Raw genomic sequence first — 20,468 nt, forward strand, 5'->3', positions numbered from 1 at the left:
CATAACCTCCTCTACCAGAGTTCAACTTGATGAGCACTCCCAGGCATCACTGCGCGGCGTGGTCGCTCTTCCCCTCCGAGCCACCAGAGGGCGCGCGGGCACTTCCAACACGCCGCCGCTGCATCTGCGCCTGCGCACTAACTGCCGCCCGCCTCCGCTCCCCTCCTAACGGTTCCCGCCCCACCTCGCCTCGCCCCGCCTCTCCTCGCCCCGCCTCCCCTCGCGCCAGAACGCTCCTCCTCGGTTGCCCTAGGCTGCCGTTTGTTGACTTCCTAGAACGCCGAGGCTTCAGATGCCCAGAGTGTCGCCATGGAAGCCCGAGGGGCTTCCACGGCCCCAGTCGCGGCTGGGGTACTACCTTAGGCCCAACCGAACCGCCCCCGCCATTTTCCCGGCCCAGACGCGGATTCCCCGGAGCGCCCTCAGCATGGGGGAACCTGAGGAGGTAGTGCCCGGTGAGTCGCGCCCGCCGTAGAGGCAGCGGGCCCAGAGGGAGGGTCCGCGGGAGGCTGGCGGCTTGGCCCCGCCTCCGGGCCGGCCCCTTCTGGGAACAGTCCCTGGCCGCGGTCGCCTGACTGTCGCCTGAGCTGTAGGGGTCCCCCCACCCCCTAACAACTGAGGAGCAAGGAAAGGACTGGGTGGTGGGGGGCTGAGGGGGAACAACGCATAAAGGGGGGCGAGTGTTTTGTTCTTTTTAAAGAAGCTTTCTGTGAGTTTCTCGAAGTTAACGACAACTTTTAACCTCCCTGTAAACTGCCCAAAGTACCTCTTTAGAGGTCCCCGGGATCCACTTATGTATTGAGTACCTCAAAGAGTAGGCGATGAGGGGTACAAGGTAAAATAGGGGGAGAAAACGGCTTAGAGAAAGGGGGTGAGTAGGGAGTCCTTACTTAGCAAGTGCTGATTTTCTTTTAAGACTCCCCCCCCCCAAGCTTTAAAATACATTTGACATTGTGACGGCATACATACGTTACCACATACATAGTGTATAGACATTTCATGAGGAAGAGTACTTGAATCACTTGGGATACGCTCAGATACTTTCTATAATACCTTTAAAAATACTCATCATGACCCACTAAACTGATATTGTAACCCATTAATCATTCACGACCAACAGTTTCAACAAAAATACTGGATTCGAGCAGAATCATGCATTCACTATAATAATTATTGTGTTTTCTGCCATGCTCTTGACTTTAATAGATCCCTGCCCTCTTAGGGTTCACAGTTTAGTGAGGGATACAAGAAAAGAAACAAAATGACAGTAGATGGCCAGGGTGCTAGAACAGGGCCACCAAACCCTGACTCAGAGTGCAGATATCAGGGAGCTTTTCCTGGGAGCCACAGCGGGGGAAAAAACAGTTAAAATTATTCATTCTAGGGAAACCCCAGAGCCTATTCTAGAACATGGCTTACCACTTCTCAATTATCAGAAATGAGATGCCTCATAATCGTTCTCATAAGGTTTTCCATGTGTCTAGTCTCTTTTGCATTAATATTGATTATAAATACTTAGGTTCACTCTGTTTTCAATTCTGGTACCCATTAGCTTATGTGTGATCATCCTTGAGATTTCCTCCAAAGCTGGATCTGGCCTCCTGTTTGGGGTGTGCATGTGTATTTAAATTGTCATTAGTAGCCAGTAGGGGTTTTTGTTCTCAGAAATGGTACTGGATCAGACATCCTGCATCCTGGTGATACTAATGAGGAAACTCAATATTGTCTTGTTTCTGTGTATGGACAAAAGCCCTCAGTCAAGGGCTACACCATTGGGTGCTAACCAGAGTGAGTAGGTCTACCTGGTGACAGCAGGGCTATTCGTAATTGAGGACTACCCTCCTTGTGATAGTATATGTCTTACTTTATACCACTAAATGTATATACATACTTAGTTTAGTAGATTTCATAAATAAAATTCGAATGAAGTCTGACGAAGTAACACTGAATGAAGGTGGAGGAAGGAGGATGTAAACAGTGCTATCGCAGAAGCAAAGTTATCATGAGACAAGGAATCTGAATAAATTACTGAAAAAAACTTTAGTAAGCCAACTAGAAAAAGTTGTAAAATAGAAACTGTCATATATTTGCAGATTCAGGTGCTGTGTTTACATTTGGAAAAACAAAATTTGCTGAAAATACTCCCAGCAAATTCTGGTTCAAAAATGATATACCTACATATCTTGCATGTGGAGATGAACATACTGCTGTTATTACCGGTTAGTATTAAAATCCTAAATATTATAGATGCACTGTGTTTTAAATATATTGAAAATAATATAGAAAGTGTTGTTGTTTTTCCTTTGCCAGATAATTCTTGACAAGTTGATTCATCAATTGAGTCTTTTAAATTTAAGTTCCCTTAGTATGTTGAAATGTGATTTTCAATACAACTTTCTTACAGTAAATCTATTTTAATATATCTACATTAAAAAACTGTTACCATATAATCTTAGAAATTCTTCTACACCCAACAGAATCTGCCTATATGTATATGCACAAGGTAACCTGTTTCAACATGGAAAACAATGATACCTTTTAAGTGTAGCATTTTTATTTGTGATGACTTCATCTCACATTTATGTTTAAAATGCTTCAATTTATTATTTCTTCTTTCCTTTCCACCAGGAAATAAAAAACTTTACATGTTTGGCAGTAACAACTGGGGCCAGTTAGGATTAGGATCAAAGTCAATGGTTTGCAAACCAACATGTGTCAAAGGTTTGGGTTTTTTTTTTCTTTATCACTTTAAAAACTTAACAAACCAAAATACTTTTATATTGATTGTGTAGTTCTTTAATATCCTATTATAAATAATAAAAGTCTTTACTTCTTTATTTTCTGATATTTACTTGAGCATTATTGACATTTAATTTCATTTTTTAGAATTTTGGGCTCTGTTTCATTTGTTAGATTTGAGGACATCATGGTTTTATGTAGTTTCTGGTTTTATACAATACACTTTACCCTTCTGCATTTGGTGAGTAGATGTACTAAACAAAACATCAATATTAGGTGTTGATTAGTACTAATATTCTTCTAAGAACAGGACAACATTTTAAATCAGAACTGTCCCAGAAAATAGGGGGTTTATAATACCTTTACAAAGTTTTTCGCTTTATGTACAAAGCTTCTGTTTAGGTATAACCTGTGAACATCAGTTAAACTTGAATGACAATGGAGATTCCTTGGAATGGACAAGAGTAGCATTCTTTATCTTCCTAGCCAAATTTTTAATTTTAGCCCAAAATTTCAGTGTAATCTAAGATATCCATGCCATTTATAGGTGGTGTTATGGGATTTTCAAAGTATACTAAATTGGTCAAAAATATTTATTGGGCACAGTCTGCTAAACCCTTGAATGTATTCACAATGCCTATGACTCTTACTTTCAAATGCCTTAAACAAGCTAACAGGAAATCCTTGACACCAGGGATTCTGTCTTAGTGATCTTTGCAGCCACTATGCTAAGCACTTAATATATGTTCTATAAAGGTTTTTTGAATGTGTAAATGAACAAATGAAGAACTTTAACAAAGGTTTATGCCTATGAATATTGGACTTAGTGTTTCTTTGAGGAAGGTGAGATTGATGGTGATGATAGATTACGTAAAAAATCACGTTGATATAAAGGCAGCATAACAGAATGCAGTGGATCTCAGCACATATTACTTACCTGTGGAGTGTTTAAAAATATATAGAAGCCTAGGCCTTACCTCAGACCTACTAACTCAGAGTCTCACGGGGTGGAGCTAAGCTATGTGTATTTTTCTCAGAGCTCCTTTGGTTATTTTGATGCATGACTAGTTCTGAAAACTTTTGTTTTAGTAATTAAGAACATTGACCTTGCACTTAGACAGGCCTAGATTTAAATCTCTGTTCTACTACTTATTTACCATTTTCATAATCATTTCATATTTTAATTGTCATATTTTTAGCTTTAAAACCTGAAAAGGTGAAACATGTTGCCTGTGGACGGAACCACACCCTAGTTTCAACAGGTATGGTATTCAATCTGTATAACTTCCTGCCCAGTTTGAGGACTGAGATCTCGTTCTAGTACATTTGTGAGTTTCTAAAATTAATAGAAGTGATACCTTGGCAACAACAGTAAGATTAAGATTTTTTTAAACAGAAGTAGTTAGTATACTTGTTAGCCTTTTGAAAATATGCAGGTAAGTGGTAAATGACTGAAGAAAAGATTGTTTCCTTGGACTGTGTCAAGAGGCAACAACTCCTTAACCATGTGCACACCTCATGGGCTAGTTGCTTCTGTTCTTGCTCTTCCTTCTTCTTTTCTGAGGGTGAGTGGGAACCACCCCCTACCTCACATCAACCCCTATTGATGTGAGTCAGCACAATTCCAATCAAAATCCCAACAGGCTGTGTGTGTGTGTGTGTAGAAGTTGACAAGGTGATTCTTTTTTTGTTGTTCTTTTTCTTCTTGTTTTATTTATTTATTTATTTTGTTTTGAGTCTTAAGTTTATATGAAAAAGCAAAGGACCTGGAATAGCCAAAACAATTTTGAAAAGAATAAAACTGGAGGACTAGCACTACCTGATTTCAAGACCTACCGCAAAGCTGCAGTTATCAAGAGAGTGTGCTATTGGCCAAAAGACAGACAAAGATTAACAGAATAGAATTCAGAAATAGGTGCACATGTATATGTCTAATTAATGTTTGACAAAGGTGCCAAGGCAGTTCAATGGAGAAAATGTACTCTTTTCAACAAATGCTGCTGGAACAATTAGACATTCAGACTCTGGCCATCCAGTCCTTCTTACCTCCTTTCCCCTCCACACAGCTGTCTTTAGGATATTTTCACTACCTTGGCTTCTCCTCACCTCTCTGCCCTATTGAGACTTTTCCCTTGCTGAAATGTCTTTTTTCTTCCTCCGATTCTTTAAAGATGCAGTATTAGTCTTACTTCTTTCATGGAACTTTTGGTGACTATTCAACTTTTTACTCATGTGGTTCTCTGAACTATGCTAAGCATTTCACCAACTCTGGTTTACTCCATATGTATAAATTGTGTGGTCCAATTCCATGTGGCCTTGTAATATCTTCCATTTGAAAGCTAGTCTTGTTTCATTTTTTTTAAAGTATCTCATTTTTAATTTTTACTGATTCAAACTGATTTTGCCCTATTTCCCCTATTTAGCGAGGCTTTAACTTCATGTGCATTTTTATGATGGATATTACTAACTTTTAATATGTTTCAAAAAATATTTATTACTTCAGAGCTTACTGGCAATGTTTATTATTTAGGCATGATATACTTCTTGTTTAAATAATAAAGTAATTAACAAATATTTATAGTACTTATAATAAGCCAAGTGCTGTTCTAAGAATTTTACAATTGTTAACTGATTTAAACTTTGTAACAGCTCTATAAAGTAGGCACTATTATTATTCCTGTTTTACAGATGAGGAAAAGGAGACTCGGATAGGTTAAGTACAGCTTGCCCAAGGTCTCACAGCTGATAAGAGGCAAGCCAGAATTTGCACCCAGGAAATATGGCTCTGGAGTCCTTTCTTCTAAACATAATGCTATATACTGCCTTTCTAGTTAGCTTAAAAATTAAAAGAATTATACAACATAGATTTTTCATGTTTCTAATTATATTCCTCTTGGGTTTATATCATTTTACTTATTTGTTACCTATTACTATTTTAGCTTTAATGGGTATGGAAGTTAAAATTAATGAACCATATATTTCTTACATAGTTTGATTTAGATTATAAACTAATTTTGAAATTACTTTCCTTTTTCCTGCTCTAAGTTAATAAAGTGCTGCATGAATAAGAAAATACATTCCACACATTCTATGCATTTTACATACTAATAAGACTCTGGAATTATTTCTAAGATCTCACAAAAATGTACATAGCCTTGCTTATTTTGCTTCATTTTTGACAAATGTAGTTGTACACCAAATTATAGGATAATATCAGCTTTCAGTTTTCTTCACTGTTAATAGAAGAAATATCTGGTATACACCAGCCTATCTCATAAAGATGATGACTGTAGTATACAATGTTTTCTTTTCTGTGTTCAGAAGGAGGCAAAGTATATGCAGTTGGAGGAAATAATGAAGGCCAGCTAGGACTTGGTGACACTGAAGATAGAAACACTTTTCATCTAATTGAATTTTTTACATCCCAACATCATTTTAAGCAGTTGTCTGCTGGATCTAACACTTCAGCTGCACTAACTGGTAAGACTTTTTTCCATTTCTAGCTGGGGCACATCCCTTTCCTTTAGACTAGGATATACCAACCAACTCAGTAAATTGAAGACAGCATTGCCATTTAATTTTCTTTCATTGATGATGTGTTTTCAGAAGGCATTTAAAATAGAACTTTAAACCATGACATATGTTATAATCATATGCTTATTTAGAGTTAGATGTCAACATACATTTTGAAGGTAATCTGTATATATAAAAGCCTAAGCAATCATTACGACTGGACAACCAGAACGAATGAAATGACCAGTCGACCAGTCACTGTAACGCACACTGACCACCAGGGGGAGGATGCTCAATGCAGGATCTGCCCCTTGGTGTTCAGTGCACTCCCACAGCCAACTTCCTGCTACCAGCCAACTTTCTGCGGTCCCTTCCCCCACAGCTGGTCCCTCCCCCAGCCAGCCAGCCCTGATCCGCCCTGATTGGGGACAGCCAGCCAACCTCCCGCGGTCCCTCCCCCTGACCAGCCAGCCAACCTCCCAGTTCCTCCCCTGGAAGGATGCTTTAAGTGTTGAGCGTCTGCCCCCTGGTGGTCAATGTGTGTCATAGTGACCGGTCGTTCTGCTGTTTGGTCGATTTGCATATTAGCCTTTTATTATATAGGGTAGAAGCATTTTATGCTAGAAATTGAACTGTTAAGTAGCTAACTGGTATAAAAGTCTTAGGAGTACTTTTAAGACACATAATTTTTCTAAATTAAAAAATAAATGGGCTGTTGGAAATATAATACAGTAACTTCATAGACCTGCCACTTTTTAAAACCCCTTTTCCTCCTGTGTTTTCTTTATAGAGGATGGAAAACTTTTTATGTGGGGAGAAAATTCTGAAGGGCAGATTGGCTTAAATAATATATGTAATGTGTATTTTCCTCATGAAGTGACCGTTGGGAAACCTATTGCCTGGATCTCTTGTGGATATTACCATTCAGCTTTTGTAACAAGTAAGACAGAACATTTTGGATTCATCATATCATCTCCCATTTTAAGTTATTAGTTAATAATAAAATGATATAGCATCCTACAGTTCCATAGAAATAATGCATAGTAGTCCATGTAATGGAATAATTTTGGTCTGTTTTAAAATAGTATTTATTTCAGTAATGAGAGTTTATAATTTCAAACTCTCTGCCTTATTAACTTTTTAATGAATATTAGGTGTATTAGAAAAACAAAATGTATATGTTAGAAACCCTTCTAAGTTTTGGATCTCAAACTTCTTGGAATCATTTGGCATAAAAAACTTTACCTGTAGGCCACTTTCCTTTGAATCTACTTGTCTCTGTACTTTGATGTATTCTACCCTTGTCCTGATAATTTGCTTTTATTGTTTCAATAAGTAAGGCATAGACTTTAATTGTGGGAACAGGATAAAGACTAGATGAAAAAGAAAAGAAGTCAGTATGGGATATTATTTCCTTTGGTGGGTCTTTTCTCAGCATCCTCAATTTCTCCCTTTCCTTGGCTCAGTGGCAACTGTTTCTACCTTAGTTAAAATATTTGAAATATTGGACTCTATTATAGTCTGCATCTACACTATGATTTTGGTTTTCCATCTTATTGATGGTTTTTCTAATAGTAAAACACCTAGAGGAAATAATTTTGTGGCCCCTCTGAGACATCCCTCCAGATTTTTGCTTTATACATTTACTCCTTGTCCCATGCACCTCAGATTTAGTTTTAGAAAGTGCCAATTGACTCATTTCAGTGCTCCTCAGAATTACCACTGAATTGGTAGTAGCTTGGTACCAAGAGATGGCAAAATCCAACTTGGTTGGTATTGTTCACCACTAGATCAGTTTGTGTCTTGAACAAACTTATAATCAATAAATATTGTCAGATGGGGGAGTAAGTGAATGAATGACCAATTGATTGTGTTTCTTGGGGAAATACTACCTACCAACTTATTAGTAACTCTAGGGTCCTAGGTTTGTTATAGTCTGTGCTCACTTTGTTCATAAAACAAAACAAAAAAGGGGAAAAACACAAATAGAAAAACAAGCAAAAGCATTGTCTTATGGGCTTTAATAAAACTGCCAGAATCACTTTTATGACTAAACTCTGCTGTAGCCAGTAGGGGAAGAGGTGGAGTTGTTCAGCTTAATCAATATGTGTTAAATTGAACTTTTTGCTTTGTTTAATTGTTTTAATGCCTTTTTAAAAATGCTTTATTGAGATATAGTTCACATGCCATACATTTCACCCATGTTAAGGTATGAGGAGCAGGAGGAATTTATAGACAGAGGTGGAAAGAGACTCTTCTGGACTTAGTAACTTGTTTCATATGAGAGGCAAAAGGCATGGGAAAAGAGTAAGGGTGCTGACTTACTGAGCACCTCTTCTGTGCCAGTGTTTTTCTAAATACTTCATTAAAACAGTGAAAAAATCCGTATAGCTATATTTACAATATTTGACTGAGTTTGGTTTTTTTTAAATATATTTTATTGATTTTTCACAGAGAGGAAGAGAGAGGGATAGAGAGTTAGAAACATCGATGAGAGAGAAACATCGATCAGCTGCCTCCTGCACACCCCCCACTGGGGATGTGCCCACAACCAAGGCACATGCCCCTGACCGGAATCGAACCTGGGACCCTTGAGTCCGCAGGCCGACGCTCTATCCACTGAGCCAAACCGGTTTCGGCTTGACTGAGTTTTTTAAATTATAGTCTCATGTTTGACCAAGTTTTAACTAGTGCATACCATGTATGTTGGATGTCCCACAACTTCCCTAAGTGCTATGAATTTCTAGAAGGACTCTCAAGATTCAATAGCAGGTTACACTCATGGCTAAGGTTTATTACAACAAAGGATACAGAACAAAAGCAACAATGGTAGAATCTAGAGAGGTCCAGCATAGGCTTTTTAGTTCTTCTTCTTCCCAGGTTGCACAGGATATGCTTTCTCTTTGGCAGCAAACTTCAGGGACATGTGTGGAATGTCTCTGCCCAAGGAAGCCCACTGTAGTCTCAGGGTCTGGGGCTTTTATGTGAGGCACTGGTCATGTAGGCACATCCTGCAAGCAACTGACCACAGCATTTAAAACTCAGGTCCCTCAACAGTGAAACCAGGTGTATGCCGAAACTGGTTTGGCTCAGTGGATAGAGCGTCGGCCTGCGGACTGAAAGGTCCCAGGTTCGATTCCGGTCAAGGGCATGTACCTTGGTTGCGGGCACATCCCCAGTAGCGGGTGTGCAGGAGGCAGCTGATCGATGTTTCTCTCTCATCAATGTTTCTAACTCTCTATCCCTCTTCCTTTCCCTCTGTAAAAAAATCAATAAAATATATTTTAAAAAAAAGAAACCAGGTGTACTTCATCAATATTGATGTTAGTGCAAAGCAACCCTAAGAAGCTAAGCTGGCATAAATCTTTGCTTCGGGTGTACATAACAAAATTATCAATCACTGACATAAAGAACACTTCATATTCCCAGGAGTTTGGTCAGTGATCCGTCATGGTTCTCTTGGAGACATGCAATTAATAAGCAACAAGACCTGCTGTTACGTCTTTTCTCACACCAGTGGTGATATATTCTGTGTCATTCTTTAGGTTAGATTATATATTTACAAAGATTTAAAATCCCTATTTTATAGAACTCAGTTCAGTTCATAAAAATGAACAAAAGAAATTCCTACTTTTAAGAAATTCACAGTCATATTATAGTGTGGTAAGTGTAATAACAGAAGCAAGTGAACAGTGTTGGTATTGCCAAGGCAGTTGTTAAATGTCAGGGGTTCCTTGATAGTCATTCTAGAGGAAGTACCATCTAACAGTAAAATCTTGTTATCTTAAGACTCATATATTTACTCATATGTAAATGAGTTTTCTGAAACATTTCATAAAAAACAATTATTCATTTACTCAACAACTATTCGTTAAATGCTCAGTATACTAGATACTGCTAGGTTTTTGAAATACCTTAATGAGCGAGCAAAACAAAATCTATGTCCTTATGGGGGCTTAATGTCTAGTCATTCTGCTTTATTAAAAAGAAGGGGGGGGAAAGGAGGAAGTAGAAGTCGGCTGGCTGTGGTGGCTCAATGGTTGAGCGTCGATCTATGGACCAGGAGGTCACGGTTCGATTTCCGGTCAGGGCCATACCCACGGTGTGCAGGAGGCAGCCAATCGATGATTCTCTCTCATCATTGATGTTTCTATCTTTCTCTCCCTCTCCTTTCCTCTCTGAAATCAATACAAAGAAAGGAAGCTTTTTTGTTAAACAGCTAAAATAATTTTCTAGTTTTTTCTTAGTAGTGATGGTTGTTAATTCTTCCTGAACATATTGGACTAGAATAATCAAAGGGAAAATAAAATCTGGCTTCATTTCCCTACCATACAGTAAAAAATATCTCAAGAAAGTTCAAATTTTTTAAGTTGCCATTTTCTTTTTTGTTTTGTTTTACTGCACATGAGAACATGTACTAAAAAGACCAGTATCTTGTCCATATTTATGCTGTCATTGTTCACTGTTCTTTTCCTTTAATAGTGGAGGGAGAACTGTATACATTTGGAGAACCTGAGTATGGAAAGTTAGGTCTTCCCAAACAGCTACTGATGAATCACAAAGTGCCCCAGCTGGTGCCTGGAATTCCTGAGAAGGTGATCCAAGTAGCTTGTGGTGGAGGACACACAGTGGTTCTCACAGGTATGTGTGGACCCTGCTGTTCTGTTTCTTGCTTTCTGTGGTGGCTAATGAAAAAAAATTATATTCCTTTTTTTTATTGTGGTAACAACACTTATCATTTCATTTACCCTTTTAAATGATTTTTAATTGTATGATAGAGTATTATCCATAACTTACCTTGCATAGCTGAAATTTTTATACCATTGATTAGCAGCTCTCCTCTCCCCCCTCCCAGCTCCTGGCAAACCACCAGTCTATTGCTTCTAAGAGTTGGCCTATTTTAGATAGCTCATATAAATTGATATTGAATCTTTTTCAATTAAGATCCTTACCTTTTATTCCTGTTGTTAATATATATTTCTGGCCAATGGAAGAATTTCATAAATAGAAAAAAATTAATCTTGTTGAATTATTTTTGCTAACATAATTGGTAATTTCATGATCTTAACACATTTATTGGAAATAAATGGCATTGTTTTTAGCTCATTTTATGGGTAAACTTTTCCATATGTGTATGGAAATACATATTTTTTCCATATATATGCATATATATGTTCCATATTTATCTAAAATTGACATTTTTTCTGAAATATTTTCTTTTGGAAAAGCTCCCTGTTCATGCTATTTTCTACAGTCATTGCTAATTCTTTTCTTTGTGACATTCACCACATATAACTTGGTGATTTCTTTGTGATTTTTATTTTCCATTATAGTTATTCATTAAAAAGTATTAAGATTTTCAATTCAGGTAATCAAGAAAGTTAGAACCATAATAGTAATGTCACTTTTGGCTTCTGAATTTTGTATTTGGCATGACATATCATTTCTTATTATTCTAGATAATACATTTAAGATATACATACTCCTTAATAATATGCTTGCTAAATTGGTATTCCTAAATTTGTATAGCATTACCTTTATTTTAGACTAGGGGCCCAGTGCACAAATTTGTGCACCTTGAAAGGAACTATGGGCTGTGAGGCTGCAGTGGGAACAGGGGCGGATCTCGGCCCATCCTCCACACCCCCACGTGGCCCCTCCCGCTGCGGCCCCCAGTCCCCTGTAGGCCAGCAGTCCTACTTCCACCCCCGCCGCCCCCATGCACTGACAGTGCCGGCCCCGCTCACACCCACTGACAGCGTGGAGCGATTGGGGCTGGTGCTGGGTGCTGGCAGCGGGTGGGATCAGTGGCTCCGGTGCTGGCTGCGGGTGTGAGAGGCAGCTTCCAGCCCCAATTGCCCCTCAGGAGCAGGGGGAGGTGGAAAAGCCCTGAGGGGCTATCGGGGCCGGTGGCTCCAGTGCCAGCAGCAGGTGCGAGTGAGGCCAGCACCAGCAGCAGGTGTGAGTGCCCAGCGGGACTGCAGTGCACAGGAGCAAAGAATTTTTAGTAACCACCAGCGGCTCACCCTGATGACAGCAACCAGCGCCCACCTTGGTCTGGCTCCCCCACTCACCTGCTCCACCATCCTGCCGCGGCCAATGCCCGCCATGTTCTGCACTCTGCCACCTGCTGCCGACGCCTGTCATGTTACACGCGCACCCTCTGGTGGTCAGCACACGTTATAGCGACCAGTTGTTCGGTTGTTCCACTGTTCAGTCTATTTGCATATTAGGGTTTTATATATATAGATGAGTAGTATAGAGGTAATATAGTTATATAGTAAATTGTGATTTTTTTTTTGGTTAGAAAAAATAAAGTTTCAGAAATCACCATTAATCTTCAGTAACTCAAAGTTAGAAGTATTCTAGGCAAATTTTGATTATTATCCAATTCTCAGATGTTATGCAAGTTGATTGAACAATATTTTATTTTTAGATTTTACTCTTACATAACTTTTCCTTAACTTGTTCTAGTCCTTGTCATGCTTATTAAGCTATGGTTTACCAGAATTATAATTTCCATATGGGATCTTTTTTCCAAGTTAGAAATAATTTTTTTCCAAGGCTTCCACTCTAAATTTGGAAATAACTTGGAAGTTTAAGATTGTTTTGAATTTTTACCAAAATATGAATTTTCAAAAATATTTATTTTAGGATTCAAACTTTGAAATTAATCTTTATACATTATCTGAAAAGTCATTCTGTAAGCAGAAATGCAATTTATTCTTTATGTTACGTATTTTATGTAGTTTATGCAAAAATTACAGAAAGAATTTAATAGGTGATTGAAAGTTCTAAAGACCACTATCCTATATAATACAAGCCTAATATGCAAGGGTCAGGTCGTCCAGTCATCCGTTCAATCAATCAAAACGTAATATGCTAATGATATGCTAAGGCCGCTCAACCACTCTCTATGACATGCACTGACCACCAGGGGTCAGACAGTCGACTGATAGGTTAGCTTGCTGCTGGGGTCTGGCTGATTGGAACTGAGAGATGGGCTGGACATGTCCTGGAGCCCTCCTGTGGTCCCTCCCTGTCTGGCCAACCTCCCGTATCCCTCCCCAGCCCCAATCATGCACCGGTGGGGTTCCTCGGCCTGGCCTGCACCCTCTCGCAATCTGAGACCCCTCAGGGAATGTCGGAGAGCTGGTTTTGGCCCAATCCCGCAGGGCAGGCCAAGGGTCCCCACTGGTGCACAAATTCGTGCACTGGGCCTCTAATATAATAATAATATCATTCAACCATACATTATAAAATATTTTCATGTAAAATGAGCACCAAGATCTTCTGTGGTACTTTTCATTATACTTAAAATTAAAAATGCACGTAAGTATGACATTTTCTTATAATATTACTAGAGGCCTGATGCACGAAATTTGTGCAAGAGTAGGCCTTTCTTCCCCTGGCTGCCAGCACTGGCTTCCCTCTGGCACCTGGGACCCGGGCTTCCCTCCAGCTGCTGGCAGGCACCCGGGACCCAGGCTTCCCTCTCAGCCCCGGCTTTGTCCGGAAGGTCATCTGGAATGATGTCTGGTCTAATTAGTATATTATGCTTTTCTTATTATAGATAGACATTTAGCTTCCTGTGGACTTTGTTTTGTAGTTAAAAGCTATCTTGCCAGAAATTGATTGTTTTCTGCAGACTTTTTCATACTTTGCAATCTCACAGACCAATAAAGCTTTTGTATTTTATGTTTTTTGTTTTATAAAATATGAAGATGAATATAGGGTTGCCAGCTTTTGATTTTCATTGACTAAATATGGACATTGCAAAAAAATACAGTGTTTTCACAATTATATCATAAAATAAGGGGGATTTTCAGAAAAAAAATTAAAAGCTCTTAATTTTATAATAAAAAACACACCCTTAAATTGTATAAATTTGTATGGTAAATTCACTACTTTGCCTATTTTTCACATTTCTCCATGGACCTGTGAGAGGTGTATTATGAGCTTGCCCTGATGAGAAATCTGTATTCTGGAGCACAGTGTGGACAGAAAGGTTAAATATTTAGTCCTAATGAAGAAATGGACTTGGAAGAGAGAATTGACCATTAGTTTTACTAAGTATTAGATGAATACCTAGGAGTTACAGAATACTTTGCAAGACCTTTAAGGAAAGAATAACTAACCTTCTGTTCTAAACTATTCCCTTCACTAAAGGAAAGGGCCTGGATTAGATGATTCTACAGGGGCCTTCCCCAGCTTTCTTTTTCCTTATGTCTATATCTCTGGTCTTAAAATCTAGTTAGATATCATTCATTAAAATACTTGAAAGATAATTTAAATTAGTTTATTGTTTATGGATTTATTTAAACATAACATTTAAATGTGACTATGACAGATTAGAAAATACAACTACTGGTTGTAGTGATGGTATGATTAGTTTCTCCTTAAAATCAGGGAAACAATGGACTGCTGTTGAGAAAGTGTCAGACTGGAACTGGGACACACTAAGTGAGGCAGAGTGTTAGATGTGATCTTGTATGTCAGTTACCAAAAGACAAGAAAGGCCTGGTTATAAGATGGGGTCCTCAATGAAATATAGATCCCAAGAAAAATAAGAACTTAACTTATCCAGATTATGTTTGGACAAACTTAAGATCTCTACAGGGCAACAAGTTACTAGTCATGAAATCAAAATGAATTTTGTGAAATTAGAGTAGTATTGATCTGAAGCTAACTAATGAAATCTGTTTTTCTAATATTGTATTATTTATTAACATTCAATTACATTGTTAGATTTTACAAAGGTGTTATGACCAAAAATTATATGTAATGTTCTTAGATGAAAGAGTTTTTTGGGGTTTTTTACAGTTTTGTACCTTGACATTTTTCTTCTTCCTTCATAATTGAGAAATGTATACTTAGGTATTCTTATATGGGCATTCTTTCAGAGATACTTAACCTTCATTGTGAAAGGTTGAATATCACAGTTTTACTAGATATAATGGTGACAGCGTCTGCTTCCCTGCAATGCTTTTCTTGTATTTGTCCCTTCCCTTTCAGAGAAAGCTGTGTACGCCTTTGGTCTGGGACAATTTGGTCAACTGGGTCTTGGCACTTTTGTCTTTGAAACTACGGAACCCAAAATCATTAAATCTGTTAAGGACCACAAAATAACTTCTATTGCCTGTGGAGAAAATCACACAGCTTTGATAACAGGTACAGATAAGATTTCTGGTATATATTTATAGAACTGGGTATATTGTATTATAAAATAAATACTATATGGAGTTAATGTATAACTTAAACAAAGGATAACTGAGAAAATTGAATTCCTTGTTTAATATGCCAGAATATAAAGTTGTAAAATTTTTAAATTTTAATTCAATTTAATGTCTATATAAATGATTCAAAGATTAAGAACCTCAGAATATTTCAGCAGTATCAGAGATAAGACCATAGTATTATACTTTGGCAGAAATCTGGAATCATTTTGAAATTGTATGAATTTGAAGGTTCTTAATTCAACTTGGACCAGAGGGAAAAGTCTTTTTAAAAAATATATATTTTATTGATTTTTTACAGAGAGGAAGGGAGAGGGATAGAGAGTTAGAAACATCGATGAGAGAGAAACATCGATCAGCTGCCTCCTGCACACCCCCCACCGGGGATGTGCCCGCAACCAAGGTACATGCCCTTGACCAGAATCGAACCTGGGACCCTTCAGTCCGCAGGCCGACACTCTATCCACTGAGCCAAACCGGTTTTGGCAGAGGGAAAAGTCTTATGAGAAAAAACTTATTTTGTGTGTATCCACATGTCCATTATTGTTGTTATTATTATTATTATCATTATTATCATCATCTTAATTTTTATTAAATTTATTGGGGTGAAATTGGTTAATAAAATAATATGGGTTTCAAGTGTACAATTCTATATTTCCCAGCTCTGTTCACCAGGAAAGAAAAAGAACTTATTTTAAAATATTCTCCCTATTCAATCTGACAGAGCTATATTTAGACTGAGTAAATTCCTTATGTTCAATCTTTATTGTTGAGCATATTACAGATGCCCCACCCTTTTTCCCTCATTGTAACCTTCTACCAGGTTCCTGTCCCCTCCCCAGTCCTTCACCACATTATTGTTTGTGACCATAGGCAATGCATATCTATATCTATATAAAAGCCTAAGCGACCGTTATGACCTAACAACCGGAACGACCAGTTGACCAGTCACTATGACACGCACTGACCACCAGGGGGCAGATGCTCAATGCAGGAGCTGCCCCCCGGTAGTCAGTGTGCTTCCACAGCCAACCTCCCACGTCCCCTCCCCCTCCCGCCCAGCTGGCCTCCCGCAGCCCCTCTCCCTGCCCAGTTGGCCCCCCACCATAGGCCCTGATCGTGGGGGGCTGGCCAGCCAACCTCCCGCAGCCCCTCCCCCCACCCAGCCGCTTCTCCCCATCGGCCTCAATCAGGGGTCCAGCCAGCCAACCTCCCAGGGTCCCTCTCCCTGGCTGGCTGGCCCCCCAATAGGCTTCAATCGCTGGCCAGGCCAAGCGACCCCACCCATGCACGAATTCGTACACCAGGCCTCTATACTAATAAAGGGTAATATGCTAATTAGACCAGATAGACTGGACGTCCTTTCGGACAAAGCCATGGTGGCGGGGGCCGAGGCAAAGGCAGTTAGGGGCGATCAGGCTGGCAGCGGGGGAGCGGTTGGGGTGATCAGGCAGGAGGCAGAGTTGTTAGGGGCAATCAGGCAGGCAGGCAGAGTGGTTAGGGGCAATCAGGCAGGCAGGCAGATGAGCAGTTAGGAGCCAGCGGTCCCAGATTGGAGAAAGTGCAGACTGGGTTGAGTCCTCCTCCCCCATGCATGAATTTCGTGCACTGGGCCTCTAGTATGTATATAAGTTCTTTGGTAAATCTCTTCCTGCTTCCCTCCCCACTTCCCTCCAAGATGCATCGGTCCGTTCCATGCTTCCATGCCTCTGGATCTATTTAGTTCGTCCATTTATTTTGTTAATTAGATTCCACATAGAAATGAAATCATTTTATATTTCTCTCTCTGCCTGGATTATTTTGCTTAACATAATGCTCTCTAGGTCCCTCCATGTTCTTTCAAAGAATAAAAGTTTCTTCTATTTTTTACTGCTGCATAGTATTCCATGGTATAAATGTACCACAGCTTTTTTATCCACTCATCTACTGATGGGCACTTGGCTGTTTCCAGATCTTAGCTATTATAAATTGTGCTTCTATGACCATGGGGGTGCATATATTCTTTCTGATTGGTGTTTTAGCATTCTTCGGATATATTCCTAGAAGTGGGATCACTGGGTCAAATGACAGTTACATTTTTTTTTTTTTAGGAAACTCCACAGTTTTCCATGGTGACTCCACCAGTTTGCATTCCCACCAGCAGTGTACTAGGGTTCCTTTTTCTCCACATCCTCGCCACTAAATTCTTATGATTCTTTTGCCTCTCTGAGACGTTTTCAGGAGTGACCCTTTCCTACTTGCTCCACAGTGATAGAGAGAAAGGCACCTTCAAGATCACTAAGTGAATATCTGGGTCCTTTCTTCCACTCTGTACTTTCTCTATCCAGGGAGATGCTGCATTGGGTCTTCATCAGTTTAAGAAACTAGGTGCTGCTAATGTAAGACTCAATGTAAGATCCTCCCCTAAAATGACTAACTCAGTTACTTGTAGGTAATTGATATACTCCACAGTTTTAATTGCTTTAGAACAAAAGGCTCTATAATTTCACTATTTCCAGCTCACATTTCTATCTAAAAATAAAACATTAAAAAGTTAGAAATCATATAGTATTTTAGAATAATCCAGATATCAGTATTTCTACATGTTTTCCTTCTTTTGAAAATAGTATCACATGAAATGTTGAAGGGTATTCTTTAAGAAGAGGAAGAATATAAAAAGGAGGAGGAGGAAAAAGGAAGAGGAGGAGGAGGAAAATAAAAAATATGAACAATAAAATGGCAATAAATACATATCAGCAATTGAATCTAAAAATAAACAAGGAATCTAATGAACAAAATAAACTGATGAATAAAATAGAGGCATGAAAACAGGCTGATGAGTCTCAGAGGGAAGAGGGAAAGGGAGGTGAGAAGAGATTAACCAAAGATCTTATATGCATATATGCATTACCTATGGACACAGACAATAGGGTGGTGAAGGCCTGGGGCAGGGCAGGAACAGGTGAAGGGAGACATTGGGGGGAAAAGGGGAACATCTGTAATACTCTCAATAAAGATTTTAAAAAAAAACAGCTACTACTATAGTGGAGCTCATCTAATGGTGTCTGGTTAGGGGAAATGGGATCTGTACTTGAAAATGGGCAGGTAGGTCTCTTTGAAAGGTTCTTTGGGGAAGAAGAGACCTACCTACCATTTTTAAGTACTGATCTTTGTAAATATAGCATGAAATAGAACATGTATATACAATGTAAAGAATTACTATTCGTTCATAGTCCTAGGATTGTTGTTGAAATGTATGTCTCACTTACAGGATCCTAATCTCAGTTTCTCTGCCCTTCCTATCATTTTTCATCAATTCTAATTGCCATTGATGGTAAATACACACTTTTTATGGGTCATCTACACATACAATGAGATTACTTGGTTAAACTTTCATAATACCTTTCCTCCTGATGAAAGAAGTTATAGCACAAATAATTGAACATTAACTTTGTTTGCCTTTTTGCTCATGAATCTTCCCCAGGGGACATGTGTTGTGATTTTTTTTTTCTCCAGGATTAATGAGCGGTATGTAGTAAGTTATCTGTAAGTTCTCAGTTCCACATTATAGCCAGTAGCTCACGTTTTAAAAAGCTTTTGGAGGTTGGAAGTGGAGTCAGGAGACTTGGATCAGAGTTTATTTTTTTCCTGGCTAAAGATAACCAAATTAAAAGGGCAAACCTTCAAAAACATTTTGGATAAATAAATCAGGGTCAAAGGAGGGTGGGGAGGGCAAAAATATAAGGAATATATATAAAGAAAGGAAATAAAAACCTAATAGAATTATAAGAGTGTAAATTTAGAGTCTAAATACTGGTTATTGCTGATTTGTAGGGAATCTTTATTTTTGTATATTAATTTTTGAACTTCTTCACTGAATTATATTTTTTATAATCATTTTCAGTCAGTTCTCTTGGGTTTTCTTAGTATGCAATTACTTTGCTATCTTAAACTAGAAGTTCCCAATGTGCTCTTTCCTCCTGCTTAAAACTACTCATTGAGCTTATTATTGCCCTTAGACTAGAGTTCAGAAATTCTTAAGATGAACCAACAAAATCTTTTATGTTGTAGTTCCTTCTTACCTTTTCAGACTCATCTCATACCACTCCCCTTGTGCTACAGGCATGTTGGTTGCCTTTCAGCTTCTTGACTATCCTATGTTTTTTCTTGATTCAGAGCTTTTGTATGTACTGCTGACTTTCCTTAGAAGATTCATTGCTCCCTTCTTCTTGTAGCTAAACTCTAATCATCCTTTATGCTCCAGTTTGAAAGCCTTCCATAATCCCCAGACTAGTGGGAGATCCTTCTCCTCTGTACCCATCCTGGCATCTTTCCCTTTACTTTTGCTTCCATGGTACTTACCCCACTTAAGATGAAGGTTATGAAGGAAGGGCTTGAGGAGTGAAGGTTCAGAATAGCTTCTATGGCAGTGGGAGAAGTGACAAGATTACTCATCATCATTGTGGGTCCACCTATATAGAGGACACCCAGTATTGGTATAGGGGTTAGTTGGCATAGTTGGTTTATGGCATTTACATCAGCAATGTTTCACATCACAGGAGCAGAACTAGTAAAAAAAGACAGCTGGATTGATTTTTGCCTGTAGTTTTCTATCAGTGGTGCTTTTGTCCCCCCAAGGCACATGGCAATGTCTGGAGACATTTTTGATTGTTACAACTACAGAGGTGGGGTATTCTATGGGCATTTAGTAGATAGAGGCGAGAGATGTTGCTAAACATCCTACATAGGACAAACCCACACAATCAAGAATATCCAGCCCCAATGTCAGTAGTACCCAAGTTGAGAACCCCTAATTCAATCAATGAATTGAGATAAAAAGGAAATAGTTTGTATTGGGATGTAGGGGATCAGAATACAAAACTCTTTCCCCTTGAGAAGATGATATATATCATGAGATCTCATGCTAGATTGCTGCTGCTCCACATGAGGCCTCACACAACTGGGTTTCAACTTTTAAACCACGAAGGGTTTAGTGATATA

At 38.8% G+C, this 20,468-nt stretch overlaps 1 protein-coding gene across 2 annotated transcripts in view; it reads left to right on the plus strand.

Moving 5' to 3' along the window:
- The first annotated feature begins 245 nt into the window (after positions 1–245).
- RPGR (retinitis pigmentosa GTPase regulator) overlaps positions 246–20,468 on the plus strand; it is a 57,819-nt gene continuing 37,596 nt past the window's right edge. For both annotated transcript variants that reach the window (XM_079765544.1, XM_079765545.1), the window contains exons 1-8: positions 246–455; positions 2,094–2,219; positions 2,629–2,721; positions 3,939–4,001; positions 6,061–6,219; positions 7,043–7,192; positions 10,735–10,893; positions 15,268–15,423. In XM_079765544.1, the coding sequence (XP_079621670.1) occupies positions 293–455; positions 2,094–2,219; positions 2,629–2,721; positions 3,939–4,001; positions 6,061–6,219; positions 7,043–7,192; positions 10,735–10,893; positions 15,268–15,423 (1,069 nt within the window). In that variant the 5' untranslated portion in view covers positions 246–292. The remainder of the gene's footprint in view (positions 456–2,093; positions 2,220–2,628; positions 2,722–3,938; positions 4,002–6,060; positions 6,220–7,042; positions 7,193–10,734; positions 10,894–15,267; positions 15,424–20,468) is intronic.

The sequence above is a fragment of the Cnephaeus nilssonii genome (assembly GCF_951640355.1).
Source record: "Cnephaeus nilssonii genome assembly, chromosome: X".
Classification (NCBI taxonomy): Eukaryota; Metazoa; Chordata; class Mammalia; order Chiroptera; family Vespertilionidae; genus Cnephaeus; species Cnephaeus nilssonii.